Source organism: Girardinichthys multiradiatus, chromosome 17 (assembly GCF_021462225.1).
Source record: "Girardinichthys multiradiatus isolate DD_20200921_A chromosome 17, DD_fGirMul_XY1, whole genome shotgun sequence".
NCBI classification, from domain to species: domain Eukaryota; kingdom Metazoa; phylum Chordata; class Actinopteri; order Cyprinodontiformes; family Goodeidae; genus Girardinichthys; species Girardinichthys multiradiatus.
Window position 1 is genome coordinate 2,070,543 of NC_061809.1, and position 22,365 is coordinate 2,092,907.

Sequence of the window (22,365 nt, forward strand, 5' to 3'; positions counted from 1 at the left end):
AGTCATGCCGTTTTAGATTTCTCTCAGCATGGTCTAATTAAAGCATGGAGGCTAAGCCTATTGTGTAACCGCGTTTGCGTTCAGCTTTGATTTAAACAGTAAATAGAAAACCAGTCTGTTTCAGTCTTTCTGTCCCACAGCCTGATGTCGTGTGTGCAAAGCGATCCGCCGCGATTTCCTGCTTCGGGTTTCCCTTTAAAAAGGGGCAAGGCTCATTGCTGGGAATTCACGTCATTTCGCCGTTTTACACACATCCAGATCAATGAGAGAGACACACAGAGAGAGAGAGAGAGAGAAACACAGAGAGAGAGAGAGAGAGAGAGAGGGGGGAGGGGGGTGTCTCTCTCTTCCAGGAAGGGATTATTAACCAGCGCGCTGCCGACATGTGAAGGAAAACACACGTAGACAAAAGAAGTTTTCACACCGACAACAGCCGCGCCATGGACCGGGCCTGCAGATAAATAAAACGGGAAAATCCAAGCAGAAGAAGCGGGGCTACATGAGAAAAACAACTTCTTTTATACTGCCGAGGCGAGGGCTCTGTGTGCCGCTCCTGCTGCTGCAGCTGTTCGGGCTTCCGTGAAGGGAAGTGAAGAGGGATAAAACAAACGACCGACAACGAGAGAGAGAGAGAGGAAGCACGACGGAAAAGTGGAAGGAGAGGGAGAGAAGTTGACGGGGAGATAATGTCTGAATCCTCCTCCTCTGCTACTGCGAACAAGGTAACACCGTCCGCCGGGCTAACCGAGCTCTCCTCCTCCAGCAGGAACACTTTCCACACAGAGAAAGAAGCACGCCTCATCTGTTGCTCGCGGCTCTCTCCACGCGCTGCGCTCCGCTCAGCTCGCGCTCAGCTCGCGCTCGTGATGATGATGGTGTTGATGGGAAGAGGTCGTGACAGTCGGTGACTGTTTCAGTGACAAAAAGTGGTCGAAGCTGTAGAGAACCGCGTGAGAACATGCACATACAAACAGAGTTTTAACAGGGAGTAAGAGCCATTTCAACTGACGCGACTATAGCCTGCAGAGAACTAGTTCTTTTTACATTCATTCGAAATATACTTGTCGAAACCAGCAGCTTAATCTGAAATAGAATTAAAATGACTTTTAAGATATCAGCATATTTGTGCAGGTTAAAATGAAGGCATTCAGGATTTTTTTTTGTCCATGAATTTGTTTTGAACTCGGTGAAAACTTTATTTTCACATATTGCTCTGAAACCAAAGGATCTCCGATGCCTTTTTTTGCCTTTTTATGTGTTAGAATAAATGTTACTTTATTGACTTGCAAGGGCCCTTTCATTCAGGGAACAAGTCATGTTGATCTCCGTGGAATATGGTATTTTCACCATTACAAACGACGATTGAGAATAATCTACCTTGAAGCAGAAACAATATGAAAACCTATTCCCTAATCTTAAATTCAAATTTTTGATGGAACAAAGACTTTGCTATGGCTAATTAGGCATCACTTCACTAGATTTTTGCTATAGACGTATTAAAAAACATAATTCGATTTATTGTAATTTCTGCTCATCTGCATAGCTCATTTTTTCAGATCAAACCCTGATTAAAAAAAAAAGAAAGATGATTGGTGTTTCAGGTATGTTTGTTTTAGTTTATCATAGAATATTCTTCAAAGTTCATAACAGTATAGAAAATAAAATACAGTTTTTTAAGGGGATGCACAGCCAGGAGCATAACCACAAATCAAGTCATTGGATCACTAATGGCAGCCACATACTCGCTGATAGTAAAGTACCTAATAGAAACAAATATCCTGGTAAATGAGACATAGCAGGGACATGAAATGACTAATTCCAGTAAAATGCTTTGGTTTTTGAATGAGTCAGAACGATCCATTTATTAATCAGTGATGATTATAATCTGTAATTAAAGACTCAACAAACAAGTAGCGTAAAAGAGATTCAGTCAGTTTTCCCTTGATTTGCTCTGATCGGTCATCCCCAGGTCAAATACTGAAAAAAATCTATTGTTGATTTCTTCTGTCCATTTAACGCATCAACAATGAAAACTCCCACTTTTTTCAGTCTATAAATGCATCAGCCAACAGCATGCACTGTGATGCACTTTTTTGAGAGAGGGTCTGCTGTGATGCAAGGATACTCTTCTTACTCATTCTTTTTCTGTTGGATTCAAAACAACCTCCTCTTAACGATAAACCTGCACCATCATTATTTCTTTTACATGTTATGTCCTTGGTGGAAACCGGCTGGTCAGACTGTAAAAGAAACCGGCATTGGCTCGGTTAAGAGTGATTGGTGCATATCTGTCTATAATGGCAGCAGCCTGAAGAAAATAAGAGTGAGAAGGGCAACAAATTAAGTCTAATATTGGTGCTATGAGGTAGGTGAAAGAATTTTTTATAAAATGTTATTATTTTATGTTCACCATCAGTTGAACACACTTTGGTTTGGAGCTGCTGGTCAAGGCAGGACATTTTGTAGTTCATCATTTAGGTATTATAGAAATCCAGAAACACACCTAACTCGGGGACGTAGTGCTGAAAATACCAAGCTGTCGTCAGTGTAAAATGTCTGGAAGCAGTGCGAGCTTCTGCGTGACTGACAATGAGTGACGTTGCCTTGTTTATGTGGGATGCTCATTACTGAGTCTGATGTCAGCGCATGATTGCCGAAGGAGGATCAGCGTTTGTCTCTGAGATGTTCCACCTCTGGCAGCTGGAGAGAAGACAACTCCCCTCTTCCCACCCCCACCCTTCACCGACGTAGCGCAGCCCGGCTCCATCACAGATCACCTTCCTTTTGACTTTATCACATGCTTCAGCCTTAACTGCCACTCCTGCACTGAAACCGACCCAATCGTAGCTGTGTGAAGGCTTCGGGAAGTAAATGTTTAGACCGGCGGTGAGATGGGCCTTCCTTTTCCAAGAGGAGGAAATAGGGGACTGAGAGATTATTGCTTGGCCTCCACAGGAAATTCCTGGTACATGCTGCTGGTATGCAGGTCTGTCAGTGGCTGGGTTGTGACAGGAGGCTGGAACCTGAAGACAAAGCTTAAAAAAAACAAAACTTGAGTTGAATTGTAATATGTCTTTACTTAAAGGAAAAGAAGCTAATAAATGATGCAGTAAATGCATCAAAGCTGAAAATGTTTTAGTCTATAAACACGTTGTGTATCCTTGCTTTGTCGCCAGTACAACGTGCATCTCAATACACTGCCAAAGATCCAATACATGAAAGATACATGAGCAGAAAACACCCATCGGATACAATTCAATTCACTTTTTACCCATAATTCCAGTAAATTAAGGTCCTAACTCTTTATTGGCCAGTACCGATCTCCAGAGGTCTGACTGGCCGATTACAATTTATATTGATTCCAACTTTTTCTTTCAGAGGGCTATAACGCATAAAACATCTGCTGCAGGTTCTAAAATGTAGGTTGTAGCTTTTCATCAATCACAAAAATGAAGAAATGACCAAAATTATCAAAATTTATACACCAGGTAACATGATCCTGAACCATAAATGAGTTGAATAAAAATCAAAATACATCAAAGTACATGCTGCCAGTCGATACATTTATAGACCGGAAATTGCGTGAGGTCTCTTGATTCATTTAATTAATTGGAAATAAATTGTGATTTCTTTTTTCTTTAGTATTTCACCTTGTGATCAATAATCAGATCTGATTTCTGGCTGATTGGTGTATTTCACAAAAAACAGTTGCTTTTTTTAAAATAAAAAAAATAAAAAACTTGATCTTTTTTGTGTTTTAATTGCAGTACAGTGAGACTGTATAGGGAATGTGTCGTGCAACAGAGAAGTTTATCAGCCTTTAACCTCTCATGAAGAAGACTTTATACCTGCTCATAAATGGAAGGCTACTAACTTTGTGACTCTCATAGCATGCAAACTCTGGTATAGCTTAGCTGCGGTGACAATTTAAGAACAGAGACTTGAATAATCCAAAAATATTTGTAGAATACCTCTCGGCAAATAAGAATCTTACTTCTTATAAGTCTGCACTTTACTTTGCACAGTATTTAAAATAATACATGCGATCAAGCCGGAATAAACTGTCCTCAACTGATGAGGTCTTAATAACTCTTTTTGTGTGAATGCCTTCAGCATTCACACGATTGATATCCTGCTTCTCTTTATTATTATTATGTATATCTAACACTTTTTTTGGCACCTATCTCCTCCATTCTTTGTGCTATTTCAACCATTCAACTTTTAAAATGTTCATCTCATTTAGGACATTACGGCTATGACTTTTGGTATTAATACTTTTTATACTTTTTAAAATATTCAGCTTTTTGTGCCGATTTTTGGCCCATTGAAATGAATGGAAAATGTAAAAAATTCCGCGAATTTCAGCTAAAACTTTGTGTTCTTTCACAGCTTACTACTTCTGCATACTTTCAGCTAGAAACACCATTCAACTTTTAAAATGTTCACAAGACATTGTGCTATCTTGAAATGATTCAGCTTTTTGATATCTTTTACTGTTCTTCTACAATCGCGATTCAAATTTCATGTAAGTTTTTTGACGTTTTCAATGTTATAATTTAATCCTATGGCGAAATTTGTCAGTTGGTAGAGTGTACACTCTAGGTTCTTGAATAACCTGAAAAAGAACGAACAAATTCTCTCCACTCGCTCAATTTTAACTCTACTGACACAAATTATGTATCAAAACGTAGGATGCTCTTTCACGATTCAGAAAATGTCACCCTCATTAATGTAGGACTAACAAATTTCACGCAACACGTCTGGGAGCACCGCAAAGTCAACACACCCTCACTGGAAAACCTATAGGAATTTCAGAAAAAAATCAGAGCAAAAAATCATTAAACTCACATGTTTTCGAATCACCGCCTCTCCTAAACTGTTCAAGTTAGAGACATGAGCTTTGCAGCAATTAATCTTCAGCCATTGCTGGCGCTCACAGTGAAGGAATTGTTTTGATACCTTTTATTGTTTTGTCATAAAAAAGGTTTGTTTAAGAGTACCAAATCTGTCCTTCCCAAAATCGCTTGAAATTTCAAAATTTCAAAATTATCCACTTTTCTACACTGTCACATGTCCTACACGGATTTACGTAGAAAATTGAGAAGCTCCATGATTGTTCAGCAAGGGCTGCTAATTAATACAGTGCATGAATCAAATTGATAGCCTTTATAGTTTCCGAGGTATTAGACGTTGTTCGAGAGCATGTTCAGGCATTTTTGTGTTTTTCTCCATTTTTCCCTTTGTTTCACCTATTGTTGTGCCTTTATTTTTATATTTTCAACAAAAATGTGTTAATATTCTCGTTCCCCTGTCCGTTCTGAGAAAAACGGTCCAAGAATGAGGTCGATAGCCCTTACGGTTTCCGAGTTATGGGCAGTAGTTCGGGAGCATGTGCCACCATGTTATAAAGCCAGGCCATGATGAGACACAAAGTGTGGTGCTGTGCAGCTGTTGGGCGCTCATTAGTTACCATAGCAACAGAACACAGCTGCCAGTGAACTTAAGTAACCTCTGACAAAGATTGGCTCTGAGGCTGAGCTCAGGCCAGAAGAGTGATCACAATAAGTCAGTCATAGCTGACAACCAAACTAGACTTTCAAAATAAGACCTACACATACGCTACAAAATAAAAGCCTTTTTTTGACACTGAACATCAACCTTCCATATTTACAAATGATTTTTTAAAGCTGATAATAGCATAAACAATGATTTCAAACTATTGAAAATTGCATCACTGGGCTTCACACTAATGTTGGAGCTCATCCAGTGTAGCAAATAGGACCAGGTCAGCCCTTTAAAATAAGGCTTACTGAAATGTTCAAAATAAAAGCCTCAACTTTTCATAGTTACTAATGATTTTTTAAGCTGATAATAGCATAGACAATGATTTTAGAACAACTAATTAAACTAACCCAGACCTGAAAGGACAACCTTGCTGGACTTTCTAAATAAGACAAAACATGTTCTACAAAAAAAAAGTCTTTACATTTTAAACTATATATCATTGCAGGACTGGGCATTAGATTACTGTTGGAGTTCACCCAGTGTTGTAAATGGGACTATGCTGGTCCTTTGAAATAAGGCTTACTGAAACTTTCAAAATAAAAGCCTCAGCATTCCATAGTTTGTATTGATTTTTTTAAGCTGATGATAGCATACACAACAATTTTAGAATAGCAAGCAGGTTCTTTATATCTAGTGGAAGTACGCCAGACTTAAAAGGACAACTATACTGGACTTTCAAAACAACACCTAGGCATACCCTACAAAATAAACGCCTTCATATTTCACACAGCGATAATTGCAGCATTGGTCCTAACACTATTGCTGGGACTCTGTGATGGAAATGGATCTACTTTATCCTTTCAAAATAAACTCACTGATATTTACAAAATAAAAGTCTCAACATTCCTTAGTTGGGGCCTGCCACAGTAATGAAGGGAGAACAGTGAGTGGCCTGACTCCCATGCCATTGCCTGGTGGCACCTATTACTACACATCTCTAAACTGGACTCTTTATTTACTGCCAAAGCAATGCAAGGACGCATGATTACTGGTGAAACAAGAACAGGTCTAGATAGACATCTTGACCTTCTACCCTCAATCATGATGCACACCGTTCTGTTGCTATGGTTCTGTACCTCAGCCCCACAACCTTTGGCTCTGGTCCGAGAAGCACGCGCCAAGAGGCAGGCCCCGTCTAAATTTCTTCAGAAATTTTCTAGTTTATTACTATTATTATTGTGTGAATGCTGAAGAGTGAATGATTTCAATCGGCAATTTCATAGACTTTTGAATATACGCTGTAGTAAGCATTGGAACTTCAGCTAATTTTAGCTTATACATTGCTTTTTGCATAGTAGATGGTTTAAATTAATATCAAGTGATAGCCAATATGCTAATGTTAGCATTTTAGCTTCTCTTCTCTATTCTCTCTTAGCTGAAGAACACTTTTGCGTTTCTTAGGCAATTTCTTGTTTGTTTTTGTGGTTCTTCAGCGTATTTGTTGTTCATTTTTTCTGAAATTTCTGCTATTTTTTTATGTATTTTAGCACTGACTTCAACTTCTTAGGCTATATTGTTGCTTCAGTCTATGCTTTTTCAGCTCATCTATGGCAGCTCTTTCCTGCTTTTTTAAAGTTTTTGTCAGTTCTTGCATTTCAACAACTCTTTCAACAAGTAGTTTTGAGGTAACTTTACATTGTTAAACTGTTTTATAGCTAATAGTCTTCCTGCTCTAATAGATCAGATGACAGTTTTTCTTTGCTGTTTCTGCTATTTCTACTAATTTATCAGATTTCAGCAGATTTTCTGCAGTCAATTTCAGCATGTTTCTGCCAGCTTTCAGCTAAAAAATTTAGCTTCCAGCATTCACACTGCATTTTTGCAGGAAATGCAATTTTTTCTAGTTTTAATAACTTTTTTTTTTTTTAGCAAACTCATTGCAGTTCCCTAACCAAACTGTATTAATTGCCTTTGAGAAAGAAAATAATGCCAACAGAAGAAGAGTCCTACCAGAGTTCATTCACTATTTCACTTTCAGGGGAAAGTATTAGTTTGTACTGCCAACATTTAAAAACCGATGCTTCTAGATTTCATTGTAAACCTACAGCTGATCATAGCTGCATTACTGATGTCTGTCAGTCCGTAAAGATCGGTTAATCTATACATTCCGAAAGAAACGCATTAGCAAACAGCATGCGGAAATGAAAAAAAAGTTTACTTAGTGGAATTTGCAGGTCTTAAATAAATATCGGTATTGGTTTGTAAAAGTCTGATCTGAGCATTTTCAGTCTCACTGCCTTGTAATGTTGAAAGGTGAGTATCTGTTTCGCAACAGTTGAATTAACTTTTCACAATCGACTAATTTGTTTGTTGACACTGAATAAAAATGAACTTTGCTCTGTTTCTGGAGAATCAAGCCCCAGAAAGCTGTGAGTGCTCCTAGGTGGATACTGATGTTTGGCTATTTCAGACAATATTTACTTAAATAGAACACTATAAGAGCCATCTGCCAATAAATTACCTTTATTCCACCAAAATGTCAACGCCAGCCTGACAGAGGTTAACATTCTTTGACAGTTCTTATTAATATTTAAACAAACAATTGCTGGAAATGTAAAAGTCTGTACCAGATTTATGGAACTGGGAATTATAGTATTTAAATTTAACACGTCTAATCCAAGTTTATTGTGCTTGTTTCTAAGAATCTGAAGGTAAATTGGCTGACAGTGTAGAACCTCGGTGTCCTGCATAGCAACACACGAGCTAAAGCATGTGTGGCATCCTGTGTATTAAAAGTTTCAAAAAGCCAGTTCATGACTCAACAGGGCTGTGTATCAGTTTATCAGAAGTGCATTTTCCTCTGGGTGCAGCAGTTGCTGTGGGAGCACGGCAAGGTGAACCGAGGCGGGGTGGCTGTTTGGGTTCAGGGCCAGTGCATCTCTCGGAGCTTTGTGAGCCATGCTTTGTGTCTCTGTGTCTATTCATAGCAGGAGAGGAGCTCTTTCAGTCCTTCCGCGAACCTGCTGCCAAACTCCACTTCCTCCCCCGTCCATGCTCCCGCCGCGAGGACAGCCACCCGAATGGAGGACGAGCCTGCCAGGCTGCCTGCGCACCTGCGTGAGTCATAAAAACACACTCACAAACACACAGATGACCAGTGATTCTCCCACACACGTATCGATCACTTGGTCATCTGAACAGGATAGATGGGGTTTATTTTTTTTGCTTTTGGCTTTTCAATGTTTGGCCTAAGTGGTGATCCATTAAGTCGATTGAATTTCTTTTTCTAACACCAGAATCAGTCAACATGTGTGGGTGGGATTCTCCTGTTGCAACAGGAGATTGCAACATCGCTGAGAAAAGCAAACAAGCTGTTATTAAAACGTGAGAATACAGTTATTTAAAAGTTTCGCAGAGTATTTATTCGTTAGTTAAAACTTATTCTTTCCAGTCAGTCCATTATCATGGCTGGGAGGCTCTCAAGCTGATCTGAGGTCAGACTTCTAAATCTTATCCACTTCCATTGGACCAGAAATGACAGACCTGCTGCACCGGAACAACTAACAGTAACACAGCCATTCAGATAATATGGAACATCCAGGCTGGGAATGGTTCAGAAAGAATGTAGGACTTGGACGTAGAGAGGAAGATACTGATGAAGAAGGAAAGTAGGACTAGGGCGGCTGACAGCTTGTGTAGGCGTAAGAATGTGTTGTATTCACATTCATCTTTGTTTCTGCATGTTTTAGTTCAGCCCATTAATTTAATAAAATCTGTATTTTCCCCTTCTTCTAATGGTTGAATTAGAGATTTTCTTGATTGTTTTCGTATGTACCAACGAAGTCATTCCATCTGTTTGAGAAACTGCAGTAAAATTTACTGGTGCAAGTGGACAGACAAGAGATAGTGTTGTGGAATAAAATAAAGTTGGAGAAACTACTCAAACTTTTCCATACTTTCTAAATAGATTAGGTGTACAACAGCAGAATGTTTCTATTTAAAAACCATCTGAGTTTCATTGTAACCACCTGGGAATGATAAATCTTCTAAAAAGATGATTCGTCCCTAATGAAGCTCTTTATAAGCGAGTCAAGTTCCAGTTACAATACAACACTCCTGCCAGAGGGCAAAACATTACTTAAACACAAGTACATACTATGCTAAGATTGCGTAACTAGAGAGACCAGTAGACCACTGGAGTCAGCAGGGTCTCCCTTTATAAAAGTTGAAAATGTTTCATAAAAACTGTTTTATGTCGCGAAACATATAAGGTGTGTAAATGTTCTTAAAATGTTGTGTTACGGTGGAATTTAGACCAAATCAAACCAAGATTTTCAAATTGCTTTTTGAAAATCTTGGTTCGAGTTGTTTTCAAGTACCACCCCAATGTGGGTGGGGTCGTCATAGCCGGGCAGCTCAGAAAGTAACATGACGTAGTTTCTGTGGGACAAACCCATATCTAGCTACCAAGTGCGAAAATGTCTGTCCCTAGTCGTTGGACCACGGTCTTGATTACAGTGTTGCTATTTTCTTTGAAGCTCAGAATATTCTCAGTCCCTGTTGCGGGTTTTAAAAATGGCCAGTTTAATTCTTATAACGGAGTTGCTCTCATGACTCAACCAGTGACGCAACTCCTTAGCCAATCAGTGACCGGCAGTCAGCTTGACCCAGCTTGCTTGGAACCCTGCCTGGTTAGATGTTAAAAAAGGAGCTGGTACCAAGTCCCAGTACTTAACAGAGTCGAGTCAAGCCAAGTAGGTAATAGTGATAAAAGGGCTAAAGGTTAATGTTTCAAACCCACAAATAAATTACAGTTCTTACCGTTTGTTTAAAGACCTTCGAATGTGACTGGAGTCTTCTACTGTCATATGTTGAGTAGAGTAATGCAAACTCCATATGACGCAGGCTTTAGCACCTACGCCGCTGTGTTTGGTATAATTCCGTTGTAATGTTACAATGCCTGTTACTGTAGGGGTTTGGGTTGTTTTTGGCCTTCAACTTTTTTAGAAATCATGAATACATGATACGTTTTTGAAAACCTCTGTTTTGGTGTGGATACGACTGTTAGTTTGGGCACATTTGATTTTAGGTTCTCTTATTGTTAGACCTTTAGTACTGGGAGCCTAAACTGGTGTGGACCTCTGAAAGGAAGAGGTTTCCAATAGTGCTTGTGAACACCTAGAGGAATGTGACTGCTCATACTTTGTCCAGATCCAATAAATACCAACTGTGGCTTTTACATTTTCTTTAAGCAGTTGCATTCTAATTTACTTCCTCTAACCTTGCAACTGCAGAATTTTTATTTCGCAGTTCATTTTGGTCAATCATCTCAAATGGAAGGGCGAGGCTGGAGCGGGGCCAGCAGATTATCTGTTAACTGTTCAAAGAGTAACCCAGAGCCGTGCACCTGTCAATGTTTAACCCGTTTGTTTATTTTTTTCTCACAAGTGTGAAGTTCAGGGCTTTCTGTGGGGCGTTGGACTGGCTGAAGCTGGATGAGACGAACAGGAAACTCCCTCAGCACACTTCCTCTTTTGCATTGTTGCAGAAAAAGGAAGAACGCTCAACAGGTCCGCGTTGGGCTTCCTGCCGAAACAGCCAATGGATCAGCTCATTTCTGCAGACGCATGGAAGTCCCGGTGTGTTTTAGTGAGATGTCAAACACCACTCTTCGCACCCGGACCCGTGCCGCATGCATCCCCGGGTGGGGAAAACGTCCCTTGTTTCATTGTTTGGTCTGAGGCTTCTGGCCTCTGCTGGCGAGGATCCTTTCTCTTCCCTGAAACAGAAGGTGACTTGTCTCGATCGTGGCGGATCCAAAACACCTCTGCTTGTTCTTTCTCCATTTTTCTGTGTAAACACATGCTGGAAAACAAGCTGCCCCCCCCATCTCTTAGTGAGGTAGTGAGGGAGTATCCTGAGGGGCTGTTGGGGTGGAGGGAAAGCAGAAAAAAAAACAGAGGATGAGAAGAAGGAGGGGGAGTGGGGTGAAAAAAGACAGAAAGAAAAAGAATGAGGGAGGAAATTGCAGTGTGGGCAGAAATCCGCCTTCTCCATTTCCTGGGGAGGAAGTGGATTAGATCGGAGAGAGTTGCTGCCTGCTCCTCACACTGAAGAATGCTACCAGGCTTGATTGTTAACCATCTGAGTCACACATCTCTGGAAAGCTGTAAAGGTGCATTGATGCATCTCCTTCTATAACAAACTAAAACACCCATGGTATGGTCATTTTCTTTATGGATGTCACTGCATGTGGTATTTTAGAATCTTCATGAAACAATATAATTTTTATGCAACATATTTTTGTTCAGGGAAGTTTTTACCAAAACAGATTTCAATTTTACATTTAAAACATACCAAACTATTTAGAATTAAAACAATGTATACCATCCTGCTTAACCAAGGTGTGATGATTCTCTCCTAATAACTTCAATGTATCATAATGTCGACCAATTTGGACCTTCTCTGCATAATTATGGTAAATTCTGGCCAATGCTGACTTGGCTGGTGTTCTCACAGTATGATACCCTCGTATAAAAATACCACAAAATTACAGTACTGACACAAAATTTTAAAACACAAATGTGCACCATGGTCTAATTAGAATGACCGTTGTTATTACTACTGCTCCTGAAATAATATAATATACTGATAATTAAAGTCATAGTATTATTAGCTATAACATTTATTGACTGCCAACCTTTTTCGTGACTGGAAATATTTTCATACAGCCAAATTTGTCTTTGCTGTAAACAGGGCAATAATGTAGCGACCTTCTTTCATCCAGCTGGCCAGCAATGTGTAGCATTACAGAAACTTGAAACTGAAAAAGTCCGAAATGGAAAATCTGCTTTTCAGATTGTGCGTTATGTTACAAACTAAACAAGTAAAGTACTGCTTTGTCCACACCACTGTAAAGGACCGGTTTGGAAGGGAATTCAAATCCACAGAAGCTTATTGGATTTTTCTTGAAAATTATTTTTAGCTCATGCCAGAGAAACATATGAGAAAAAAAGTGGTAAAGACTTGAGGGTTTTGTTTTTAAGTTTGGCATCGTTATTCAAGTTTTTAACTTAGCTGAATATAAGTGCTTGACGCAAATGCAAAGTTTTCACTAACAGGGATACTGTGGTAGTTCGCACGCTGTTTACTCAGAAGAAAGAAAGAAGAAAAGAACTGAAAATGAAAAAGTAAAGTGATTTCTCACATGGATATTAATCCAGTTTTGTCTCCTTGTGGTCTCCAAGTGAGCTAGATTATCCACACTTGGCAAACATCAGATCTTTCTTCACTGTATTTCCCCAAAAAACATTTTTTTATGGTCTGACTCACCGTTTTCTTTTAACTTCTGTGTGTTTGGCATTGTCCTTTTTAATGGGAGTGCTATTGTTGTTGAGGGCATGGATGGCACGCAGACGTGCCTGGTGGACTCTAGTTGGCAGGAATGAGATGTACGTCAAAGAAGGCTTCATGGACAGTAGAGTAGATTGAGAGGTTTGAGTTCTTGCATCAAATGGCTTAAGATAATACCAACGTGAACAACGTTAATTTCATCTTGTTGATTAAGACACACAGCATTCACTGCAGTACCTATTTTAAACTGTGGATGTTGCTGCTGATCAAATACAGCTGAATTCAACATCTGGTAGCAGAAGAAGAATTTATAGACTAACATAAATTATGTGAAAATGTATTTATATAATAGTAATCGTAGCAGTTGCTAATATTAGCATCCACGTTATAATTTAAAAGTTTGACCTGTTTTAAGCCGTGTTTGAAAAAAAACGAGTGATTTAAAAAGGTTGGCAGGAAGACGTTCTCTCTTTTAATGGAACATGAATGCTTCTGATGTTTCTTCAATGACAAATGTTTGTGTTCATTTTCATTTACATTTTCATCAGGAAATTCGTCCAATGTGGAGTGCCGGGCAAGTGTTCATGCAATAAAATTGTGGCTTAATTTCAGCAGTCTGTTTCTTTCACAAATAGAATTACTTTGCTTGAACAGACACAAGATAACGTAAGACAGAGGTTTCACCAGCACGGGTCCCTGCCTTGGATAGCATTGCCATCTTCTGGCAAAATTAGCAGATTGGCAGCGATAATCTCATGAACTACCCAAATTGGATTAAGCAATGTCCTAAATGAATATGGAGATCTCCAGGTTTCATTTTCTATTTAAGAACCTTTACACCTATGTACAGGTCTCTATTACCACGTTCCTTCACAGAAACATATAAACCTGTACACCAAAGTAGAGATGAACAATATGAATTCAAAACTTTATTGCAATATTTTGTTGTTTATTGTGAAAACAACAAAAGCACTGCTAAAAATGAAAAATTCATTACAGTTCTCTTAAATCAGCGCATAGGTCAGAACCTTAACAGAAATAAAACTCTCAATTGTTCTCTTAAAAAGCACCCAAATATTTCATTTAATCATATTTATTATTGCTCTTATGGAACCAACAACAGAAAAAAAAGAAATACATTAAACAGCCAAAGTAAATATTCCAACTGTGCTGTCAGATTTTGGGGTTTGCAAGCATCATCAATAAAGGTTTATACTTGTTACAATAAATCAAAACTCACCCACCCATCTCATCTCCTGACCATCATTAACCAAACCAAAGGTCCCTGCCTTTAGGTTGAGGCAGCGTGGAACTTAACAAGAGAGCAATATTTTATTTAAAAAATGGATAGATTTATTTTTCCAAAGTACCTTTTTGTTGACTTGCAGACATTACCGTTAATATATGTTTACCTGCATAGTTATTATACTGCTGGTGTATTTACAGGAAGATTTTTAGACTAAGATTTTGAGGTCAAGTTGTCTTCTGTAAATGCAATAAAGATCCCTACTGGTAGATGCAGGTCCGGTTTGTTTTCTTAAGTAATACAAGACCAAGAAAGTTTCAACGTCCAAAGATTTGATTAGAGACAATGTGTTTGCTTCGATTATAGTTTCTAGTTCTATTTTCTGACACAACCAAATAATTTTTTCCTTCGAGGATGTACTTGTACATAGTTGAAGCAGTGGATGCTATCATCTCAGCATCTACGAAACTGACAGAAGGTGACATGTCTCCTCGGTGAGTCTTATCTCATAAGGACATTGCAAAGAAATTGAGCATAACTGATTAGTCTGCTCTGCTGAAATGCAGCCAAGAAAATGTGAGTTTCAGAATGAAACCAGCTATAGGCAAATAATATTGAATCAACTACCAGAGGTGCAATCCATGTTGCTTTGGTTTGTTTAGCTGTTTGTATGGAAAGATGAGTCAGCTTCTGAAAGACTACATTGACACCCTGCGAAGGAGTGCAGATGGTGATTAACGGGATTTGTTGGATTCTAATTCAATCACAAACCAGGGTCGTCAGCCAACATGGCGCTGCTGGCTTCGAGCGTGCCGCAAGTAAGTTAAATTTGCTAAAAAAAAAAATGTAAAAATCAGTGAATTATTTAAAGACCTGAGTCACGAAGTGATAGTCTCCATACACAATCAACACGAAATGCAAAAAGAGCTGCGGCTGGCGGAGGGGCAACATTTTCTCAGATGATTTAAAAAGAAATCTATGTCCATGGAAACAAGGCTGGCTAGTTTCCTTGGTTTGTCTGTGTGTGTGTGTTTGCAAGTGTGTGTGTGAGCTCACAGCTGGGTTTGCACTGTGCATGCTTGTATGAGTGGGTGGATGAGTGTGAGTGAATCTTGTGTCTTTGTAGAAAGCTTGCTAGAGGTAGTGTAGGTGTAGTCTGTATGCATGCGTTTCTGTAGATGATTGCCATTACCCCCCCCCCCCCCCCCCCCCAAAGCTTCCTTTGGCTTTTGTTTCTTTATGGTCTATTAGCTGTCCTACAGTGGGGGAGCTGGTGTAAAAAGAAAAAAAAAAGTGTGTGTGTGTGTGTTGGCTTTTTCTGAGGGGAAATTTCCGGCCCTGGAAGCAGCTCTGTCCTCAGGAATTTCCTGAGTGGGCAGACGTTGCTTCCTGAACAAATGTTGTTGTTGTTATGTATGTGTGTGTTAATCTAAGTGTATGTGTGTGTTTTAACTTTTTTTTTTTTCCTCCGATGAAAGGGAAACTGTTCTCACACACCAGCTAACGAACCTGAGCGCAACCCCCTTCTCTTCCTGTTCGCGACACACTCCACATGGCGCTTCTGACGCAGGGGGGGTGGGCTTGCTGTTCTGAAAACATCATAAAGGATTCATACACGCACACACACATAAACAGACAGCCATGCATGCGAGCACCAATAGTGTGGTGATTCCAGACTTTTATAGGAAACGGAACTAAAGCTGCAATAACTGGAAATGCTCTTCTTCTTGTTAAGTTTCCATTCAATGGAATTCTTTCCATATGCTTCTTAGACATGTTCCTGCCACAGTGGAAGTGATGTTTTTTGTTTGTTTGGATTGAGAAAAAATAAGAGATGAACAGACCACCCACAGTCATTTATACAGCGAAAAACTTGTTCAAGGACTCTTTTTTTCCCCCAAAGATTTTGACACTTTGAAGAGAAGGCAGCCAGAGTAATGATGTTCTGCATCTCAGCTCTCATTTCCTCATCACATATCGCACAGTTCGTCTTGGCAGGCACCTTTTTAGTTGGACCTGGTTTAGGGTCAAGACTGAAAATCTGTTCAGAAATGCATTTTAGCAAAGTTTGCATGATCGTTCATGTGCGCTGGGCATGCCTGTGCTGGTGCAAACAGGAACCAGGGGCTTGGCTGTTTCTCCAAGAAAATACTACATAGCAGCAATGGTGGAAAGTAGGACAAAGAGAAGGCCCAAATGACGAGTGAGATTGATGTCTCAAACATGGGTACAAGGTGTGATAGAAATATCACACTTGATTAAGAGGATCCATATTTGGATTTTAAGGTAGTTCTGAACTGGGTCAAAGTTTTTTTTTTTTTTCTCTGTTCCTTAATTAATCTACTGTTTAAAAGTCCTAGCTTTTTGGTTTTAGCAGGAACCTTCTTTTAGCCAGCTGGGCCGCAGTACACAGACAGGATTGCATTTTTCTCTTCTTCAAACAGCCAGAGAAAAAAACTGCAATGAGTCTGACACTTTGGGCCTTTCAGTGGTAGGAACATTCTACAGAGCAACAGAGAAGATTAGTTAAATGGTCACAGAACTTGAAGCTTTAAAGAAAGAAACACGAGAAACGGCAGCAAAATTTTGACACTGTTTCTCTGGATCTACGTGGGAAGCTAAAAATTGTAGCATAACATAGGGGTGGGCGATGTAAGGATGTTAATTGTTGAAGGTAAAGAACGTTGACGATCTGCCAAAGCAGACGGATCGCGATTATTTTCTGTTGGGGCGCTTTCTATGCATTGCAGTTTTTTGCCTTGCCTTTACCACATCACTTTCATTATCCTTGTTTTCCTTTAGCTTCATAAACAACATTTTACACAGGAGGAATGAACTATTTGCAGCCTACCAAACTGCTAAGTCTTTGTTAAAGCTGTCTGTGTCGGGAAGAGCCGAGGTGTTTTTTTATATTTCTGAGAATTTCCGTCTACTGTCTATCCCAGAAGCTCTGAGTCAGAACCTGGCATTCAAGCATAAATAGGACGTTTCTCTGTCTTTTAGAGCTTTGTTTTAGTGCCTAATGATTACACCATGACAAGTGTGTGTGTGTGTTTTTTTTTTTCTCATAAAAAAAAAAAAAAAAAGAACACTTACCTAGATAGACTGAATATTATGATCTGAAAAGCGGAATCAGAGAGTTTTCCCCATTGCTTTAAGGTCCAGTATCATGTACCATGTATCCGAATAAATTGTTTCAATATTAGTGGAATTATTGTTGTTGTTAGATTTGACATAATCTACATTAAGATAGGATCAATTAAGTGTTACCCTGTGTTAAATACTAACTGCCTTGTGTTCACCTGAAGAGCAGTGAAGAAGTATCAAATGACCTGTGGGTGTGTCGGTTGCTTCGAGACAAGCTTTGGTTACCAGCCTCCTTTGAAGTTGCAGGATTTAAGAAAAAAATTAAGGGGGGGTTAAGGAGAAAAATTGGCTTCCGAAGAAAAGTAAGAGTGGCAGTTGGTGCTGAATTCAGGAACCAACTGTACAAGAGCCGACTTGCTCCCACTCTCAACAGCTAACTATCAAAAACAGGTCGCACTACTTCCTGGCCATAAAGGTTCGGTGTGATTGATGAGCTGTTTTATGTTTGTTTTGACTGAGTCCAGTTTCGCCGGACGGGGACAAGCACGTGCATGCCAGAGGAAGCACAGGATGTATGGGTGGGGGGGGGGTTCTTTTGACTGAAAAGTAAAAGTGTGTGTAAGTGCATGTGTAGGGGGATTTTTTTCCCTGCCACACCCACCTGACTGGGAATTGATGTGATTAATGTGCACAAAGCAAGGCGAGATGAATGCCTAGTAAGAACTAAAGTTAGGAAATGTGTAACTCTAATCCCCTCATGTTCCTGAGTCAGGCTGTCAGTAGGTCACCTCCTCTTTGCCCCTTCCTCCTCCCCTGTATGAAGAAGCAGAAGCCTTTTCTCGATCAAAATAGTACCCGATATCCACCATCTTCTGCATGAGGAGAGATGGGTGAATAAGGAGCTCTGAGTTTCTCATTTTGGATGTAGTTCATTCAGGTCAAGATAAGTAAAAATTATCAGTCTGGGAGGCATGTGCATCAGATATTTCTTTGTTCATTAAGACCTCTGAGAGTCAAGGGTTTCTAACAGAAAATAATATCTTACCTGACTTTCACATTCCAGTGTGACTCAAAATTTGCGATTTGGTTCCAGTTTTATACGTTAAGAAATCAAAGTGCACCCTGAATAATATGATGTACTTGGATAGTTAGACATAAACCACCCATGTCTGGAAACCTTTAGTAATGAGTATTTGACCGTTCGTGAACGAATCATAGGAAACATAAGGTATATTTTACATTTATTCTTCTCATTATGACTTACATTGTTTTTGTTTTCTACCTTCCACATGATTAATTTGATAACTGAAAACTGTGATCTTGCTACTTTCTGTTACACATTTACTATGCCTGTTTATTCAAATGTTGCTGTTGGAAATTACTCAACTTTAAGGGTTTCTTATGTTTAACCACCAAGCTAATGTAGCTGGTTCTGCTGGACCGATTTAAAATGAATTTATGCACATTTTATCTATTAGGATATACTATTTCCTTACAGCATGGTGTGGTATCACTAATATTTTTTCACACAAATGCTAAATTATTTTATATTATATAGTGTTCTAAACAATGCATTCTTCCTCCTGGCCCAAAGCTTATCTGTTTAACTGTGTTTCTCTTCTGTCAGAAGCCAATTGGGAAGCTGTGCCACTTTAACTCTGTATACCCTTTGTTTTCTTAACATAAAAAAATACCCCTGGACCAGTGCTTCTGTCTCCTTTCTGTCATTTAAGCACCAAATCAGTTGCAGCAAATGCTTGCTTACCAGTTCTGGTTCTGCTGGAGGTTCCTTCCTGGTGAGAGGAAGTAGTTCCTCTCCACAGCCACCACATGCAAATCCTAATGCTGGTGAGCAGATCACATTTATCCAAACCTAACTTTGATGATTATGGCTTACAGCTGATGAATACCCTATATTCAGTTTCTCAAAAAATTTGAATATTTAGATAAAACTGGTTTGTATCTAAACCCTTACATTTTAAGCGGATTTACAGTCTTATGACTGTACAAGAGTAACAAACTCAAAACAATTCACCCAACAATCACAATTGAGTGCAATTCCGACTTCTTTTGAATCAACGCAAAATGACTTGATGCAATGCAATAGACTGGGATGATTTATACAAGTTTTGCCCTGCAAGCACATGAAAATAATTACTTAAGTTATCAAAAATAGCCTTGCTTGATAATAGTAAAATGCAAATGAATTGGAATTTACTGGATATTTTTTCTATAAAAGTACCTAACACGTAAGACTGAGTCTGCTTTGTTTGGTCGCAAAAATATTTGGGTGAATATATTTTCCTGTGTAGCATAAAAAGATAAGTAAATGGTGATTTGTAAATTTAGGGTTAATCCAAGTTGTTGATGCACAGCAGTGCAATGACTGCTCCTTCACCAGTTCAGACCCCCATCTGGTACCTGTAGGACCATATTGTGCTCATGTGCTGGAACCGTAATATGTACCAATCAATCTTTTTGTGGCCAATACCAGTTTTTCATTTTCTTTTAGTGTCGACCTGCAGATTTATATTTTGAGTGGTTTCTTTTTCCTCCTTAAGTCAGTAACACATAAAAAAAACTGAATTTCCAACAAGTTATTTGAAAGAGGTAGTAGTTTTAAAGCCAAGATTACTGATCGAGCCAGTCAGTGATGAATTGTTGATTGATTCCGATATCCGGCCGTCTTGCATCTTGCATCTCTCTTTAGTCTTTAGCATATCAGTTTAGTGTTTTTCGTGGATTAATGGGATGGATAGTCATAACAATGCTCAAACCATACACATAATTTATTTTAATTTTATATCATTTATTGTGTGTTTTGATTTGGCTCCTTTTCATGCCAGCTGGCTTCTATGAAATCTTACAAATTGTGACCCCTTGGCAAGTTATATTTTCTGGGGTCAGAAAGCCACATTTTCTTACAGTAAACTATGGGTAATTTATAGAAAATTACTTTAAACTATCATTTACCGAAGGCAGTATGAGAGATCCCCCTGACAGGAATGAAAGGAAGCAGGGTCACTCCGAACCATCAGGTATTTGGGTATAGAGCAACCAAAACTACAAATGGGTAAAATGACTTGCACCGGTTCTTATTGGAGGACTTAGCTGGGGATAAACTAAAGCTAGCTTGCTGACAATAATAAATTGATTGCTCATCAGTAATCAATTTTTTAAAATGTAGATGATGACCAAAAGGTTTTCTTGTAAGGTGACAAATACATGCAGCAGTGGGGCATGTGAAACTCGCACACTGGTACCATGGTTCTGGAGGGGACCTTAGGAACTCTTCAGCAGAACGGACCTCATTAACTCATCTGGCTGAAAGGGGAAGTTACTGTACTGTAACAACGAAACAAGATCCTGATGATCTCATCCCCCTCTTTCCCCCATTCATCCCAATTGCTTATGAGTTGCCTTGGCAACTTGAGAGCTGCGTATGTGTATGTGTGTTAGCAAGCATTAGCGGGGGCCCGAGAAACCACAGAGTGAAAATTATGTGTCATCAGAGAGGATTAGGAGCCCACGGTTTAGTCAAGGGTTTGGGCTCTTGCTGCTGTGGCGCTTGAGGGTTTTTTTTTCTCTTCCCAGAGTAAATGCACACACACAGATATGTATACAGGCTCATGAACCTCTTTAATCTGAGATGTGTTCAGCAGGGAGCCTGATGAAACGGAAGCCTTGGAATTGATATTTGTTCCTGCAACATGCAACAAATCTGGTTCAGAGTTTGTTACAGAAAACGGCATCAAATAGTGTGTGGATGTGTTGAAGGCATAATGTTAGAACTGAAGGTGATCTTCTGTTAACTGACCCTGCTCTCCGTTTTCCTCTCTTTTGGTGGCTGCGCAGCGAAGTTTCCCAAAATGTTTACAATCTGTATTTTTCTACGCCACATGAACAGGATCTGATCAGGGTATGATCGGTGTTTGGAAATAATGTCGCCTTGCAGCAGCTCGAAGAGGTACGTTAGTCTTTGGGAGGAAAAAATATTAAGCTCCCAATCCGGTTCCTCTCTCAAAGCTAAAATATTAAATATTAACATGTCCAGAACAACACATGACTGTTGGACCTGTTGGATACCGTTTTTCAAGTTGTCCGGAAACTTTTAATTAGTTATCTATGACTTCTTGTTTCTCTGTGGTATAAATCTCATGTGATCCAGAGGCCCATCTCAGCTATTCGGGTTAGGCAGATATGTGTTTATCTTCATAAGTCAGGAAATGGCTACAAGGGAATAAATACTCACCCACCTTTAGAGTCATAGCAATAATTAAAAAGTTTAAACAACCGGAACTGTGACAAACAATGTGGAGACCCTAGTTTATCTTGCCACCGCACATAGTGAGGAGGATGGTAAAGGAAAATAGTCTCCAAAGCTCACTGCAGCAAAGAGTGGCATCTTGGGGTCACCAGGTCTCTAAATATTAGATGCTATTGACACTCCAGCCGGTTGTTTGAGAGTAAAAAAGCATTTTCTGCCCTACCATCATGAGTATAAAGGCCTCTATAGTACATTTTACTTATTAACAAGAACAAAGTTTATCCTGGGTGGGGCATTTTGTACTTCGCATGAAACTCAGTGGAGAATCCCTAGGAAGTCCACATATAGCCCTCCCACTGCGCCATACGTCACTGTAGTAACCATGCCCACTTCACATTTCTGACAAAAAACTAAAATTTGTTGGACCTTACACAAAAAAGCATTCTGCCCAGATTTGTCAAGAGCGAACTACAAGAACTCCCAAACCCCAGCAGCCCAGGGTAAGGGATCAAATGTCCCTCTACTTAGGGAGTAAGTACAGGCCTTTTATGTGTTTGTTACAAATCCCTACTGGGACTTTAATCAGAACTGTTCTTTGGTTTTATGTAAAATATACAGATGGATCAGTGGAAAAGAAGTACGTTGGAGGATCTGTCATGCAATGGGCTTGTTTCACGTCCAGAAGCCCTGGAAACATTATCATGGACCTCTTAAAACACAGGGACATCTCAAACAATGACCTGGTGGTTTCTACCAGAAAACTAAAAATGGGACATCTTTGTATATTTAGAACAATAATGAAGGCCAAGTCAACACAGACAGAAGATCAACCATCTCCCACTGGCATCTTAGGGCCTGATCTTCAAAAATTCCAAATAAGTGCTAAATTGCTTGTGCAAAAACAATA

General features: G+C 39.4%; 1 protein-coding gene across 4 annotated transcripts in view; it reads left to right on the forward strand.

Moving 5' to 3' along the window:
• Nucleotides 1-323: 323 nt before the first annotated feature.
• The window catches only part of etv6 (ETS variant transcription factor 6), a 41,877-nt gene continuing 19,835 nt past the window's right edge, over nt 324-22,365 (forward strand). Inside the window, exons 1-2 of one of the 4 annotated variants that reach the window (XM_047389916.1) lie at nt 324-722; nt 8,493-8,622. In XM_047389916.1, the coding sequence (XP_047245872.1) occupies nt 687-722; nt 8,493-8,622 (166 nt within the window). In that variant the 5' untranslated portion in view covers nt 324-686. The remainder of the gene's footprint in view (nt 723-8,492; nt 8,623-22,365) is intronic. The other 3 variants (XM_047389914.1, XM_047389915.1, XM_047389918.1) reach the window with 3 other exon arrangements.